Source organism: Salmo salar, chromosome ssa16 (assembly GCF_905237065.1).
Source record: "Salmo salar chromosome ssa16, Ssal_v3.1, whole genome shotgun sequence".
Taxonomy (NCBI): domain Eukaryota; kingdom Metazoa; phylum Chordata; class Actinopteri; order Salmoniformes; family Salmonidae; genus Salmo; species Salmo salar.
The window spans coordinates 51,373,950-51,391,785 of record NC_059457.1 but is presented as its reverse complement, the minus strand read 5'-3'; the positions used below and the strand labels follow the sequence as shown (position 1 = coordinate 51,391,785).

Sequence of the window (17,836 nt, the reverse complement as noted above, 5' to 3'; positions counted from 1 at the left end):
AGCACAGACACTGACTCATCAGTCAGAGAGCCCCGGGGAGAGACGCAGGGGTCAGAGGGAGAGCCCGGTCCCTCTCAGACATGGAGCAATGAGGTACCATCTTGGGTTGAGTGGTTTTAGAAGGGTGAACTAGAGCGAGGGGAAATTAATCTCCCTGGCTTTCTCTGGTATTGAGGTTCTTGTGTTTGCTCCTCATCTGGTGGCGACACCAAACACACACCCTCCGCCTTAACCAGAGCCGGAAAGACAATCAAAAAGCACACAGTCACACGGCAAGCTTATATGGATAATGCACGGGCTAGCAATAAGGCCACACCAAAGTCAATACTCGAGGAGCTATAAAACTGCATTAGCCTCCTAGGAAGACCACAGGAACTAAAACTAGGGATAGCATCAAAGCTAATGCAAAAGCTAATCAAGGGATAACAACAAGGCTTGCAAACAGTTATCATCAACACAAGGTACAGAAACGTCACAGTGGTACTAGGCCCTGTGCTCCAGAATTAGCTAACGTTAGTATTACATCATGTTTACTAGCCTAGTATTATTGTATGCTTTACATAATACTCCTCAGACTAGTATTGTGTGGTAATTACGCTGCTATTGTACATGGCATTGACACAGGTACTGGTCTATTCAGAGCCCCTCCCATTGTGCTCTATGTACAGTGTGTTCTGCATGTGAGTCTCATCTCCAGACATGCAAGTCTGACATCATCCCACGCCCGTGTCTCTCTCTCTCACACACACACACACACACGCACACACAAAATTTCTCATTAACGCTGCAGGCTAGACGCACCGCTCTGCAAAGGCACAGACAATACGCTAGGCCGGCTAATCAGCTAGCATCTCGCCCACATGTCATCCCGCTGCCCATAGAAGCCTGCATCGCTCAGTTAAGGGAATTAATACTCGCTTTATTCACACCACTGGAGGTATAATTGCATCAGTGCACACTGTGCTTCTGTGGGATGAGTCTCGCAGCCCCCAAACAGCCCCTGGAATGACAGGGAAAACAACTAAAAACACTCCAGTGTGATTTCAAAGATACTGGTAACTAACTGAAGATAGTTCATCTGCGTCGTTTCCAAAGGGAGCATATGAACACAGTGAGTAGAACAAGTAAGGAGGTGGGTATAGAGCCAAGCACGAACGAGCGAGATCCTATTGGTGTGTTTTTAGCATGTATTTGCATATTTCCGTTAAGGAACGCCTACTCTGAAGTGCGTTTGCGCGATAACTCAATTCGCCCTAAACAATGCAGTTTTTGGAAACTTTGGCAAAGAGTCGTCTACAAAACGTATATACACTCTGTTCGTGACAGATATTTGTTTTGGGAACAGAATATTTCTTTGATGAGAAAATGTGTTAAAGGTCAGCCCAGTTTCATCTTGCTCCATCTTCCCGCCACTGGACTTCCTCTCATCACCATATTTGGTGGCGACTGGAAGTTCTAAAAATGGTTGCTTGTGATTTATACCCCCTATGAACTATCTGGGTTTCCCCTTTTATCTGTGGTGATACCATTAGATTAGCATTGTTAACACTGGCTGTAGGTTAGATGTGTTATCAGCACAGGACATCGAGGCCAGCGCAGAGAGAAGTTGATTTTAATTGTCTGACTTGTAGGCACTTGTGGGAGATGATGCGATTAAATCATTGCGGCGTGTGGTTCCCATCTTCAATTAACATTTTCATTTTGCAGTGTGCACAGACTGGTTCCAATCCAAATCCCTTAGTGACAGGCCTTCTCTTTCAGTTGTCCACACACACCACACACACACACACACACAGCCAATGAGGACCAGGCCCACAAAACCATTCAAAACAGACAGACGGCATCACAGTATCATACAGCCTGCTAAAACAAATCCCTACAGACCAGACTCAGCAGGCATCAAGGTTTAGCTGAGGGGGAGGAGGCGAGTGGCTGAGGGCACCATTAGGCATCATTACCACATCGCAGCAGAAGCCAGAAAGCCAGCCAAGACAGAAGAACTCTGCTGTCGCAGAGTGGTGTTAGGGATAGCTAAAAATACCCCGGGCTGGAGAACATGAGCGCTGAGTTGCGTATAAAGAGCAGCCCGTTCGTGTAAACAATGAGCACAGAACGTGTCAGACGAGTGATTTTAAAAGGCTCCATGATTCATCAGCCGCCCCATGTAGAGAGAGAGATGTATGGGGCGGCTGCAAGGTTTGGCCACGGACGAGTGTGAATCTGGGATGCAATTCCATCCCAGAACATAGCTCTGCTAGCCTAGCTACTCACCTTCCACGTTGAAATGGCGCCAAGCTGGCAAACCCACTTCGGCCTATTAGGAACAACTAACAATATTGGCATACTCCCCTTCAGGCCTAACAGGCCAATCAGCAGCGAGAAAACCCTCAGATCATAGTTTTAAATACAAAACAGTCCAATCTCTGTCGTTGATAACACTCAATTCTATCCCCTTACCTGCCACTACTTAAACGCTCTATAAAAACGGCGAGGCCTTCCGGAGTCCCCACAGACCCATTCTGTGCGATGATTGCAGGGATCCGGAGTTCAGGGCTTAAAAGGGTGATTAGGTAGAGATTTGGTGTCCCCGCTTTGAATCGCCACAACACTGGCAGAGTGAGCAGAAACCCAGCTCACTGATGATTCATTCCCTGGGACGTCTGAACTCTCTGGAACGCCCGCGGAAACAGTCAGTCAGACAAGGGCTGTCGCACTGTTGCCCGTTTGCCTCTCCTCAGAGCACATGCTACTGCCAGCCAGAGGGAGGAGTCTTGCCATACCCCCATTATAAGCTCTGCGAGGGGGCTACTTGGTATGCGCCAGCCAGACTCAGACAAAATCTCCTCAGTGTTCCCTGCACAGCAGATTTTTAATGGCTTCCCACCCCAAACCCGGCAGAGGCATCTAAACTCCTTCCCAGTGTGAAAAGAAGAATGAATGCAGCCAACATGCTACTCAGGACTGACATTTACAGACTATCTTGGACAAACACTATTTGCAATGCAAAAGTATGGACTATAAATTCCTCCTGCGCTAAGAGAGACAAGTGCAAAATGGAGGAAAACCTCTGAAGTCCAGGAGTTTCAATTCAGGAGTTTAAAATACCTCCCTCAAGGTAAACAGAAGATGTATTTATATTGAGATAGTGGCATTACTCACCTTCAGCCCTGTATTTAGTCTCAAGAGTAAGAAGCCTTAATCTGTGGGGTTGGCTTTTTGGAAAATCAAGCCGTATTTTTTTTATATATTTGTTTAACCTTTATTTGACCAGAAAGGTCAATTAAGAACCAATTCTTATTTCCAATGACAGCCTGGCTAATCTCATTATTTCATAAGTCATTCTTAACGTCATCCTCATCGTGGCCCAGTCACATGACACTAGGCTAGAGCCGGTTGAGATAAGGTCAGTTTGGAGTTGTCATCTAGGTCGAGGGTTAGGATGAATCTGCGTTTACGGTCAACTGTTCGTTGAGGACAAAGGTCGATAGATAATGCCCTCATACAAGGGTAGTGTGCTTTCCGATCATAAAGCCACATTTCAATCTTTGTGTTGTTGACGCATACAAAAGGCAGGCAAACAAAGACAAAACTATTTTAAGACTCTTTGTTCTCCCATGTCAAATCCCCATGTACACAGGTACTCCCTCAGCGGAGGCGACCTGAGCCTGTGTTGAAGCAGTTTTACATTAACACAAAGTGAGAAAAACAGACTAACAGACATTACTACAACACTTCACAGATGTAAAAAGATCAGGGCATTACACATCATGAGGGGAGTGCCATCAATGCTTAACACAAAACTGTCCAGATTGCCATGTTGATAGCTATATCCATCCATACCTTTCTTGTACTTGTGAATGGGTAGTTTCTTCAGTTGGTCCTTGCGCAAACGGCTTCTCCGAGCCCTGTGTCTGTCCTGGACAAACTTGGTGATCTGAGCGAATAGGGAAAAGTCAACAGTCAGTTAGTGAGTTTTAAGCCCCTTAACCTCACCGAAAATCCTGATGAATACTCCACAAGAGTTGTTCTGAACCGAACAATGCCCTTGTACTTCTAACCATGCACCCTCTTGCCAAAAGTCTAACGTCACCATTTGATTGAATGTTTTTTCAAATTATAAGAATTCTCTGCAGTTGAAAAATTCCACAACTAATACTAAAGCAACTAAGGCATTTAACATAATTACATTAATCAACATTCTTGTGTCAATTCTGTAGGAAATGGGATGGCTTGGGTAACTGGTTCTTCTTCTCGTAATAATGTTTGAGTTATCTAGAAACAAATCGTATTCGTCCTAGCTTGATGATATCATCACCAGCCCTATGCCTAGTGCCCTGAGACCAGAACATTCTAGAAAACTCCCTACTACTGGGCAGTGGCGGTTCTAGACCATTTGAACTGGGGGGGGGGGCCAAGCTGGGGCCAGTTGTATTGTTAGAGGGGCCAGTTACATTAGACGTTATTGTTGTCATATCGTTTTCTTCACTGCATTGCAGGCAAAAGACCATGTTCCGCGTTGCCACTGTCTAATAATGGATGTAAAAAAAGAACAATAGCAAAGATGTATGTAAAAATTATTTCATACTCCACATTTAGGGGGGCCACAAGGGGATCCAAAATTGTTGTCACAGGGGCACTGCCACCCCACCCCCCAGAACTGCTAGTGTTACTGGGATTCCCACAGATCTGCCATGCCACCATTGACTCAATCACATGAATGAATTAACTCTCCAGTGTATTTGCCTACCATGAAAACAACGATGAGGATGAGGCAGATTCCCACGGTGATGAGGAAGGGAATCAGGTAGTATTCCAGAGGCAGGCTGAAGTCTGGCATGAGGACCACATGACCCCTGGAGAACAACAGCACCATTATGGAGATATATTCAAGAGGGTTTATAACTGACAATAACACACTCCAAATAATGATCTGCATCCCAAAGGGCTCCCCCTTTAACCTATAAAGTACACTTCCTTATATAGTGCACTATATAAAAGAATAGGATGCTATTTGGAACGCACCCATAGTGACCTAAAAAAGGAGTCGTTATGATTGGAGCATTTGGACACAGCCTGTCATCTCGAGGCGACTCATTTACATTTTAAACTGAAAGAGAAAACAACTCCGTCCATCACACTGAAATAATGGGTTATGGTGCTATAAGACCCATTTACTTTTCTCCCTGTCATCGTTGTTGCCCAAATACATAGTAGGCTAATTCAGTTAACGTTGCTAGAGAACAACACAATATTTCCAGGCAAACAGACTGAGGATTGGCCACTCATGTACATTTATAGTATACCTGGTTAACAGAGATGCTAACCTGAATGCAGGGTTGATATCAAGGAGGAGAAAGAGGTCCATTAGTGACAACATGGCAGTCTGCCTATTTCGTCGGCTATTTTTGAGGAACTCGAGACATTTTAAATTCCCAGATGATCCACTGATCTCGGGCAGAGCGCTGGGAAAGTGATGACCCGTCCGTCGTGAGGCAGATTATCTGCTTTACGACGCCGACAAGTCAACACATTGTGTTACATTATTACGTCATAAAGATAGAAATATATTTCTTTAAAAAGATGGACAATCCGGTTTATGTTGTCTTTCCACTGAATTCATTGAATAAAGGAATATATTATTTAACAACATGACGCAGACAGATTTATGTGGACATCATTGTTAAAGAGCCCAGTTAGGCTATGCCAGTTAAGGTGCCTGTAATGTCAGAGGCTTGAATTAGCCTTGATGTTGATAGACATGGAAATTAGATTTACGTCCGACTCACCCCTTGTCGTATGTGTAGTCTTCTTTCAGGGAGTTGGCAGTCTCTTCACTAACAAACACTGATGGAATGTCGATTTGCTTCAAAATATCCACTAAATGGGAAAGGAGGAAGTTATTTATACACATGTGGAGTGGCTACATATTGATGTCCATGAAATAACACTAGACCATCATGAAATAACATTACGTTTTGAAGGAAATGCCAAGATACCAGTCAGCTATTGGGGAAAAATACTGGAATAGAAAGAAGGGCCTGTTTGCTGTATATCAACGCAGTTCAACATCTGGCCTTTTCTGAAAACATTTACTTAGATAGACCATAATCATGGCGAACCCCAGATCTTTAAAGCTGTCAGATGAGGTAGTTTTCAGATGAGGTAGTTTTCAGATGAGGTAGTTTTCAGATGAGATAGTTTTCAGATGAGATAGTTTTCAGATGAGGTAGTCTATGGGACCCAGGCTGATGCCCACTTGTGCCACTGTCATTTAGTATTCTGCTCATGTGTGACTGCGGGCAGTTGTTAAGGCCCACCGAACCCCAGTGGCAGAAATCTGTTGGATGGCTGCTAAATTAAGAAATGGCTCACTGCCCAATGTTTGAAAAGAAGCCATCCGACCGGATGATCCGTTCTAGACAGTTACCAGCATGAGGAGCTGTCACCGTTACTCATGATATGTTGTCATACGCCCTGGAGTGAGAGACGGAGGAGACGTGAGAGACGGAGGAGACGTGAGAGACGGAGGAGACGTGAGAGACGGGGGAGACGGGGGAGACGTGAGAGACGGAGGAGACGTGAGAGACGGAGGAGACGTGAGAGACAGAGGAGACGTGAGAGACGGGGGAGACGTGAGAGACGGGGGAGACGGGGGAGACGTGAGAGACGGGGGAGACGTGAGAGACGGAGGAGACGTGAGAGACGGAGGAGACGTGAGAGACGGAGGAGACACGGAGAAAATGATGTGAAGAAAAAGCAGTTGAGAAACAGATATCTCTCCTCCCAAAAACTCCTTCATGTGACGGTAGCGAAGGCTGAGCGATCCGCTTGGACGGAGTTGAACCGTTTGGAGACGTACTGTAAACTACGGCACTACATACCTCCACAACGACATTACGAGTTGGACTTGGTGCCATGGATGCAGCAGCTCCCAGCGTGTCCTAATGCTCCTCTACACCCCGAGGTTTGGGAATCAAAGCTACATCTACTCTACTCACTCCAATACTATACTATCCCTCTACTCCCCTACTCTACTACTATACTATCCCTCTACTCCCCTACTCTACTACTATACTACCCCTCTAATATACTACTATACTACCCCTCTACTATACTACCCCTCTACTATACTACCCCACTACTATACTACCCCACTACTATACTACCCCACTACTATACTACCCCTCTACTCCCCTACTCTACTACTATACTACCCCTCTAATATACTACCCCTCTACTCCACTACTATACTACAACACTACCCCTCTACTCCTCTACCCCTGTACTCTACTACTATACTACCCCTCTACTCCCCTACTCTACTACCCCTCTACTATACTACCCCTCTACTATACTACTATACTACCCCTCTACTCCGCTACTATACTACCCCTCTACTATACTACCCCTCTACTATACTACTATACTACCCCTCTACTATACTACTATACTACCCCTCTACTCCACTACTATACTACCCCTCTACTCCACTACTATACTACCCCACTACCCCTCTACTCCACTACTATACTACCCCTCTACTCCCCTACTATACTACCCCTCTACTCCCCTACTCTACTACTATACTACCCCTCTACTATACTACCCCTCTACTCCACTACTATACTACCCCTCTACTCCACTACTACAATACCCCTCTACTCCACTAATATACTACCCCTCTACTCCACTACTATACTACCCCTCTACTCCACTACTATACTACCCCTCTACTATACTACCCCTCTACTCCACTACTATACTACCCCTCTACTCCACTACTATACTACCCCTCTACTCCACTACTATACTACCCCTCTACTCCACTACTATACTACCCCTCTACTATACTACCCCTCTACTCCTCTACTACTATACTACCCCACTACTATACTATCCCTCTACTCCACTACTATACTACCCCTCTACTCCTCTACTATACTACCCCTCTACTCCACTAATAAACTACTCCAATACCCCTCTACTCCACTACTATACTACCCCTCTACTCCACTACTATACTACCCCTCTACCTCTCTACTCCACTACTATACTACCCCTCTACCCCTCTACTTCACTACTATACTACCCCTCTACTCCACTACTCCACTACTCCACTACTATACTACCCCTCTACTCCACTACTATACCACCCCTCTACTCCACTACTATACCACCCCTCTACTCCACTACTATACTACCCCTCTACTCCACTACTATACTACCCCTCTACTCCACTACTATACTACCCCTCTACTCCACTACTATACTACCCCTCTACTCCACTACTACACTACCCCTCTACTATACTACCCCTCTACCCCTCTACTCCACTACTATACTACCCCTCTACTCCACTACTATACTACCCCTCTACTCCACTACTATACTACCCCTCTACTCCACTACTATACTACCCCTCTACTCCACTACTATACTACCCCTCTACTCCACTACTATACTACCCCTCTACTCCACTACTATACTACCCCTCTACCCCTCTACTATACTACCCCTCTACTATACTACCCCTCTACTATACTACCCCTCTACTCCACTAATAAACTACTCCAATACCCCTCTACTCCACTACTATACTACCCCTCTACCCCACTACTATACTACCCTTCTACTCCACTACTATACTACCCCTCTACTCCACTACTATACTACTATACTACCCCACTACTATACTATCCCTCTACTCCACTACTATACTACCCCTCTACTCCACTACTATACTACCCCTCTGACTATACTACCCCTCTACTCCACTAATAAACTACTCCAATACCCCTCTACTCCACTACCCCTCTACCTCTCTACTCCACTACTATACTACCCCTCTACCCCTCTACTTCACTACTATACTACCCCTCTACTCCACTACTCCACTACCCCTCTACTCCACTACTATACTACCCCTCTACTCCACTACCCCTCTACTCCACTACTATACTACCCCTCTACTATACTACCCCTCTACTCCACTACTCCACTACCCCTCTACTCTACTACTATACTACCCCACTACCCCTCTACTCCACTACTATACTACTCCACTACTCCACTACCCCTCTACCCCTCTACTCCACTACCCCTCTACTCCACTACCCCTCTACTCCACTACTATACTACCCCTCTACTATACTACCCCTCTACTATACTACCCCTCTACTCCACTAATAAACTACTCCAATACCCCTCTACTCCACTACTATACTACCCTTCTACTCCACTACTATACTACCCTTCTACTCCACTACTATACTACCCCTCTACTCCACTACTATACTACCCCTCTACTCCACTACCCCTCTACTATACTACCCTACCCCTCTACTCCACTAATATACTAGCCCTCTACACCTCTACTATACTACCCCTCTACTCCTCTACTACCCAAATGAACAGAAGACTGTGTGTAGTGCTGCTGCATGTTTGTTTGTTTATGTGTTTGTACAGAGGAGGAGGATTGTCAGAGGGGGGGACTTACGATCATTGGATCCCATGCTGATTAAGTCATCAGAGTCCACGTTGTGAACAATGGCCGACTTGTACCCGGCCTTCTGGGCATTAAGCACCTGCGGGAGACAAAATATTTGTGTTAAGTGTGTGTGGTTCCTATGGATCCTATGGATACTCTATCCATACTGCAGTAACTCTCTATACCGTATCCATACTGCTGTAACTATCTTCATACCGTATCCATACTGCAGTAACTATCTCTATACCGTATCCATACTGCAGTAACTATCTTCATACCGTATCCATACTGCAGTAACTATCTTCATACTGTATCCATACTGCTGTAACTATCTTCATACCGTATCCATACTGCAGTAACTATCTCTATACCGTATCCATACTGCAGTAACTATCTTCATACCGTATCCATACTGCAGTAACTATCTTCATACCGTATCCATACTGCAGTAACTATCTTCATACCGTATCCATACTGCAGTAACTATCTCTATACCGTATCCATGCTGCAGTAACTATCTCTATACCGTATCCATGCTGCAGTAACTATCTCTATACCGTATCCATGCTGCAGTAACTATCTCTATACCGTATCCATGCTGCAGTAACTATCTCTATACCGTATCCATGCTGCAGTAACTATCTCTATACTGTATCCATACTGCAGTAACTATCTCTATACTGTATCCATACTGCAGTAACTATCTTCATACCGTATCCATACTGCAGTAACTATCTTCATACCGTATCCATACTGCAGTAACTATCTTCATACCGTATCCATGCTGCAGTAACTATCTTCATACCGTATCCATACTGCAGTAACTATCTCTATACCGTATCCATACTGCAGTAACTATCTCTATACCGTATCCATACTGCAGTAACTATCTCTATACCGTATCCATACTGCAGTAACTATCTCTATACCGTATCCATACTGCAGTAACTATCTCTATACCGTATCCATACTGCAGTAACTATCTCTATACCGTATCCATACTGCAGTAACTATCTCTATACCGTATCCATACTGCAGTAACTATCTCTATACCGTATCCATACTGCAGTAACTATCTCTATACCGTATCCATACTGCAGTAACTATCTCTATACCGTATCCATACTGCAGTAACTATCTCTATACCGTATCCATGCTGCAGTAACTATCTCTATACCGTATCCATGCTGCAGTAACTATCTCTATACCGTATCCATGCTGCAGTAACTATCTCTTTACCGTATCCATACTGCAGTAACTATCTCTATACCGTATCCATACTGCAGTAACTATCTCTATACCGTATCCATACTGCAGTAACTATCTCTATACCGTATCCATACTGCAGTAACTATCTCTATACCGTATCCATACTGCAGTAACTATCTCTATACCGTATCCATACTGCAGTAACTATCTCTATACCGTATCCATACTGCAGTAACTATCTCTATACCGTATCCATACTGCAGTAACTATCTCTATACCGTATCCATACTGCAGTAACTATCTCTCATACCGTATCCATACTGCAGTAACTATCTTCATACTGTATCCATACTGCAGTAACTATCTTCATACCGTATCCATACTGCAGTAACTATCTCTATACCGTATCCATACTGCAGTAACTATCTTCATACTGTATCCATACTGCAGTAACTATCTCTATACCGTATCCATACTGCAGTAACTATCTCTATACCGTATCCATACTGCAGTAACTATCTCTATACCGTATCCATACTGCAGTAACTATCTCCATACCGTATCCATGCTGCAGTAACTATCTTCATACCGTATCCATGCTGCATGGATACGGTATGAAGATAGTTACGGTATAGAGATATCCATACTGCAGTATGGATATATTTCCCTGTGGCTCAGTTGGTAGAGCATGGTGTTTGCAATGGTGTTTGCAACGCCAGGGTTGTGGGTTCGATTCCCACGGGGGGCCAGTACGGGTAAAAAAAAATGTATGAAATTAATTGAAATGTATGAAATGTATGCACTCACTACTGTAAGTCGCTCTGGATAAGAGTGTCTGCTAAATGACTAAAATGTCAAATGTAATGCAGTAACTATCTCCGTACGGTCCCCAACGCCTCTGCCAAGCCCTCATTCCAACTCCATCACCCATACTCTCTGGGCCCTGGGATAGGCCTACTGGCTTAAGGGGAGGGATTGAACTGTACTGTAACTGACATCCCTTCGGGGCAGGGAGTGAGTGTGTGATTAAATACGTGATAATGGCCGCGCAGACGTCTGGTCCATAGGTGCACTGTGTGTATAATGACATGCTATATGGTCACACCAAAACACGAAGGACAATGAGGCTAGAATTAAAATAGGGAGGATACTTAGTCAGTTGTACAAGTGAATGCATTCAACTGAAATGTGTCTTCTGCATTTAACCCAACCCCTCTGAATCGGAGGGCTGCCTTAATCAACATAATTAGCATAGTATGTAATGTGGCTAAACACATAGCATTCTGAAAGAAATCTAAAGGCTAAAATAACTTATTTCATAGAGTCGATGGTATGCATTGACATTAACTTATAGAGGGTATGTAATGTTATGACATGTACTGGCAGACTCCAGTAATAACAGTGTGCCCTACAGGTTAACATGTAGCCATGGAACCTGAGAGTGTGCTTCGGGCTCCATGTCGAAAACTGTACTCTCAGGAGAAAGAAAAGAAAAGAAAACATGTTTGAGTTTAAAATACAACAGCTTCCCCTGCAGTGGTAAACATTGGTCCCTCTCCCTCATGTAACTGTGTCCCTGCTACAATTGACGCTCCAAAACAAGAAAAACTTGATGAGAAGAGGAAATATCATGAATTAAGTAATACTGCTTTACAGCCTTCATTTATATTCACAAACTGCCACTGGGCTATGGATGAAAAGAAGGGGACGTATTCAGTGCATTTGGAAAGTATTCAGACCCCTTAAATTTTCCACATTTTGTTACTTTACAACCTTAACCTAAAATTGATTAAATCTTTTTTTTTCTCAAAAAAGATTTTGAAATTCTTTGCACAAAAAAACTGAAATATCTTATTTACATAAGTATTCAGACCCTTTGCTATGAGACCTGAAATTGAGCTCAGGTGCATCCTGTTTCCATTGATCATCTTTGAAATGTTTATACAACTTGATTGGTATCCACCTGTGGTAAATTCAATTAATTGGACATGATTTGGAAAGGCACACTCCTGTCTATATAAGGTCCCACAGTTGACAGTGCATGTCAGGTCGAAGGAATTGTCTGTAGAGCTCTGAGACAGGATTGTGTCGAGGCACAGATGTGGGGAAGGGTACCAAAATATTTCTGAAGGTCCTTGGTCAGGGAGATGACCAAGAACCCGATGGTCACTCTGCCAGAGCTCCAGAGTTCCTCTGTGGAGATGGGAGAACCCTCCAGAAGGACAACCATCTCTGCAGCACACCACTAATCAGTCCTTTACGGTAGAGTGACCAGACGGGAGCCACTCCTCGATAAAAGGCACATGACTGCCTGCTTGGAGTTTGCCAAAAAGGCACCTAAAGGACTCTCAGACTATGAGAAACAAGATTCTATGGTCTGATGAAACCAAGATTGAACTCTTTGGCCTGAATGCCAAGCGTCCTTTCTGGAGGAAACCTGGCACCATCCCTACGGTGAAGCATGGTGGTGGCAGCAACATGCTGTGGGGAGGTTTTTCAGTGGCAGGGACTGGGAGACTAGTCAGGATGTGAGGAAAAGATGAACGGAGCAAAGTACAGAGACATCCTTGATGAAAACCTGCTCTAGAGCGCTCAAGACCTCAGACTGGGGCAAAGGTTCACCTTCCAACAAGACAACGACCCCAAGCACTAGCGTTGCAAAGGGTCAGAAACTTTCCAGTAAATTTACAGAATTTTTCCATGGAAATTAAGCTCTGGAATTTGGGGAACTTTGCTTAAATTCATCAAAGAAGTTAGCTTATAACAGTGAACCTTTTTGTAGGGTACACAAGGCAATACTAGGTGTTGTGCCATATTTTGGTTAAACTATCCACAATTCAATGGAATTGCAACCCTCTGCATGCACAGTGCATTCTTCCATCACATGTGCAGCTGATTCTCAAGATCTTGCACACTAATGAGATGCTATTGAGCCCACACTACTACACTGTCTGGGCCAAGGACTACATGCTTTCTGGTAAGTTTTGATTACAATACTGGGTGGGGTGAATATATTTAGTAAATAGTAGCCTACAGCAAAGTATGTTTAAAACCTTTCTAACTTGTTAACAATTTCTGCTCGTTAGTTTTTGCTACCATGTGGGTTTTAGCTTGCTTGAGCCTGCTAACTTAATTCACCTGTTTCCATATGTTTCATTTTTAAATATTTATCTTACAAAGTAGTTGTTTAATCTAACTGCTTAACTATTTATCTGTACATGGGATTGTATTTGGGTTATTTTTTTATAAAACATTTTCCTAATCTTTACAGGAAAATGTCACGGGCACTATCTGATGTGTGGAGACATTTCACTGCAGCTAATGTAGAAGGAAAAGCTGTGTACATTTGAAAATACTGTGGCAAATCATATGTGAAGAATGCAACAAAGATGCAGAATCATCTGGCCAAGTGCATAAAGTTCCCCCAGCGCTCACAACAAGCAACCTCTGACAAAAGTCCCTCTACTTCTATTTGAGGCGAAAATGATGAATCAGACACCTTACCGATAGCAACAGCTCATGGTCCTCCTGGAATCAAACGTTTTTTTGACTCAATGGAGGAACGTAGTCAGAGAAATGTTGATGAACGTCTTGCTCGAGCTGTGTATGCAACTGGTTCACCTCTGATGCTCACAGGCAATGTGTATTGGAAGGGATTTCTGAATGTTCTTCGCCCAGCATATACCCCTCCAACCAGACATGCTTTATCTACTCATTTGCTGGATTCAGAGTTCAACAGAGTTCAAGTGAAGGTCAAGCAAATCATAGAGAAAGCAGACTGTATTGCAAACATCTCTGATGGATGGTCGAATGTTCGTGGGCAAGGAATAATTAACTACATCATCTCCACCCCTCAACCAGTATTCTACAAGAGCACAGACACAAGGGACAACAGACACACCGGTCTCTACATTACAGATGAGCTATAGGCAGTCATCAATGACCTTGGACCACAGAAGGTATTTGCACTGGTGACAGACAATGCTCCGAACATGAAGGCTTCTTGGTCTAAAGTGGAGGAGTCCTACCCTCACATCACACCCATTGGCTGTGCTGCTCATGCATTGAATCTGCTCCTCAAGGACATCATGTCACTGAAAACAATGGATGGATACACTCTACAAGAGAGCCAAGGAAATGGTTAGGTATGTGAAGGGTCATCAAGTTATAGCAGCAATCTACCTCACCAAGCAAAGTGAGAAAAATAAGAGCACCACATTGAAGCTGCCCAGCAACACCCGTTGGGATGGTGTTGTCATCATGTTTGACAGTCTCCTGGAGGGGAAAGAGTCTCTCCAAGAAATGGCCATATCACAGTCTGCCGATATGGACTGCCCCATCAAGAGGATCCTCCTGGATGATGTATTTTGGATGTATTTTGGGAGAGAGTGGAACGCAGCCTGAAACTCCAGAAACCTATAGCAGTAGCCATTGCATGGATTTAGGGAGACAATGCCATCCTGTCTGATGTTCAGACTCTGCTTGCAGATGTAAGAGAAGAAATCCGTACTGCCCTGCCCACTTCACTGTTGCTCCAAGCAGAGGAAACTGCAGTTCTGAAATACATCAAAAAGTGTGAAGACTTCTGCCTGTAGCCCATACATGCCGCAGTGTACATGTTGGACCCCAAGTATGCTGGCAAGGGCATCCTGTCTGGTGCAGAGATCAACAAGGCCTATGGTGTCATCACTACCGTGTCTCACCACCTTGGCCTGGATGAGGGCAAGGTTCTTGGCAGTCTGGTGAAGTACACTTCCAAGCAAGAGCTTTGGGATGGAGATGCAATATGGCAGTCGTGTCAACACATCTCATCAGTATTTCCTGTTTGGCAGCCATTTTGTTTAGACCTGCATGGTCTTTCTCTGTGTGGATCATCATGGCCTATACGCACACAGGCTGGGTTGGCAAGGCAACCTGTTATGGTTGGTGCAGAATTCCAGTTTAAGTCATGGTTGAAATTGTTGAGGAAGCCTGTGATATTGTGGTGTGTGTGTGTGTGTGTGTGTAAAAAGGCAATGGCCTGTTTCCTTTACTCACAGAGTAGACAGCCAAACAGACTGTCACAGTAAGTGTGGTAAACTACAGAGGTTTCTTCCACCCTTCCACCCTGCTGTGGTCTGTACTAGTTTCTCTCTCTCGCCCGAACACGCACCTTTTAGCTACAGCCAAATTCTTGCATAAACACACGAAGGTCTTACGGTCTTTAAACGTCCAGTTAATGGAGAAGCCAAGACCCCACATCCTCCCCTAACTACATAGATCCTTGGCTTTAAATTCAATCAAGACCAAATCAAATACTTAAATGTACAACTAGACTAAGTGAAAGGATGTAAGTGAAGTGTGTAAGTGTAGTGTGTAAGTGAAAGGATGTAAGTGAAGCGTGTAAGTGTAGTGTGTAAGTGTAGTGTGTAAGTGTAGTGTGTAAGTGTAGTGTGTAAGTGAAAGGATGTAAGTGAAGTGTGTAAGTGAAGTGTGTAAGTGTAGTGTGTAAGTGAAAGGATGTAAGTGAAGTGTGTAAGTGTAGTGTGTAAGTGAAAGGATGTAAGTGTAGTGTGTAAGTGTAGTGTGTAAGGATGCTACAATTGCAAAACAGCGGGAAGAAAATGTCATATTAGACGCTTGAATCACTTTAGATGTTATAACCATATGCCTAAATTCAACTTCACTTACAAAAACAAAACATAAAAAGGAATAAAATCCTTCTAAGAAGTCCCCTCATAAATGATATGGGCTAAAGATGTGTTATCCTTGGTGTAAATTGCAAGTGAGAGTGAAGCACAGGGAAATACTGTAACAAAATAAACCATGAAGAGAGCTGAGAAATCAGGTTCTCTCAGTCACACGGAACTCGCTGTGAGCCCAGATAGCCAGAGCAGCGAACCTCATCTGTTGAGATAAATAATGGATGTGTGGCTCTCTCCACTGACTGCACCAAAGTAGCCTAGCGATAGCTTGTTTAAGCCCTGAGCCTATAGGTTATTCTAGGCTTTCACTCCCCACATTATATCCAATATAATAGTCTGGTATAATTTTCTGTTGCTATGCTAAGATAACAAAATGTAATTGTTCATTCAGACAAAGCGGATGAGCGAAGAGTTGTTTGACGGAATCAAGATGCTAGCAGACATTAGCACAGCCTTTTGTTAATCACTGTCATTTTCTGCGCTCTGATTCGTGTGGGTGTATTTGTGTGTGAACGTGTGTGTGTGTGCTTCTTTGTGTGTCTCCTTAAGGAGGCTGCCTTTGAAGAGAGACAGAGAGAGCCAGCAGATAATTCTTGTTAAGTCTAACAGCCCTGATGCTGTCTCAACCCACCCCCTTCATTCCCACTGCATAAAAAGCTTACACACTGGAACAGAGGAGACAAATCCAACCCGATGAGGCAAGAGTTCCAGACTAACTTTTCCCACTGATGCTACCAGTTTTTCAGTTGATGGCACCAGCACATGACTTGGTCGCACCAATTATATATATATATATTTTACAGCTGCTCGGTTTTCCAATAGCGATGGATATTGCGTCGTTGGAGCATCTGTCGATACTGATAGTATCAAAAGAAAGGGAACGCTGCTCACAATACTGATGACGGATCAGCTCCTAGAGAGATATAAGCACCTACGGCTGCAAATTTTGAGGCGGCTTATTCTAATGCTTTTCCAATAAAAATTCACTAAAATCACAGATTTGGTACATCATTGCACACGTTAGACTACACATCATGAAATATATTGAGACAAATTACAGACAGTATCTTACAAGAAGCAACATGGAACAATTGATTGCACATGAAATATATTTCAATATGATTGAAATAAGCCTTTTGCCTACGGTTGATATTTTAATGCAGTCATCTCAGTTTTCATTTGAAGCATTTTATACTTGACCTGTCCGGGGTAGGCCGTCATTGTAAATAATAATTAGTTCTTAACTGACTTGCCTAGTTAAATAAATAATAATAAAGTTATCGTAGGTCACAGAGAGAAGAAAACCATGTGATTATGTTTAACATAGATCTTCTTTGTATAAAGTGACACAGGATTCAGGGGGAAATCATCAAATGATGCACTAGGCTGTTCTACGAGTAGTCTGAGGCAGGCGTTAAGATTCCAAGCATTTTCAAGTGCAACATTAACAACGATG

General features: G+C 43.6%; 1 protein-coding gene across 2 annotated transcripts in view; it reads right to left on the bottom strand.

Moving 5' to 3' along the window:
- rnf13 (ring finger protein 13) overlaps positions 1–17,836 on the bottom strand; it is an 86,759-nt gene that overhangs the window by 12,514 nt on the left and 56,409 nt on the right. For both annotated transcript variants that reach the window (NM_001141810.1, XM_014149741.2), the window contains exons 5-8: positions 9,497–9,584; positions 5,787–5,877; positions 4,748–4,853; positions 3,841–3,934 (exon numbers count right to left, since the gene is read on the bottom strand). In NM_001141810.1, coding sequence (NP_001135282.1) covers positions 3,841–3,934; positions 4,748–4,853; positions 5,787–5,877; positions 9,497–9,584 — 379 coding nt within the window. The remainder of the gene's footprint in view (positions 1–3,840; positions 3,935–4,747; positions 4,854–5,786; positions 5,878–9,496; positions 9,585–17,836) is intronic.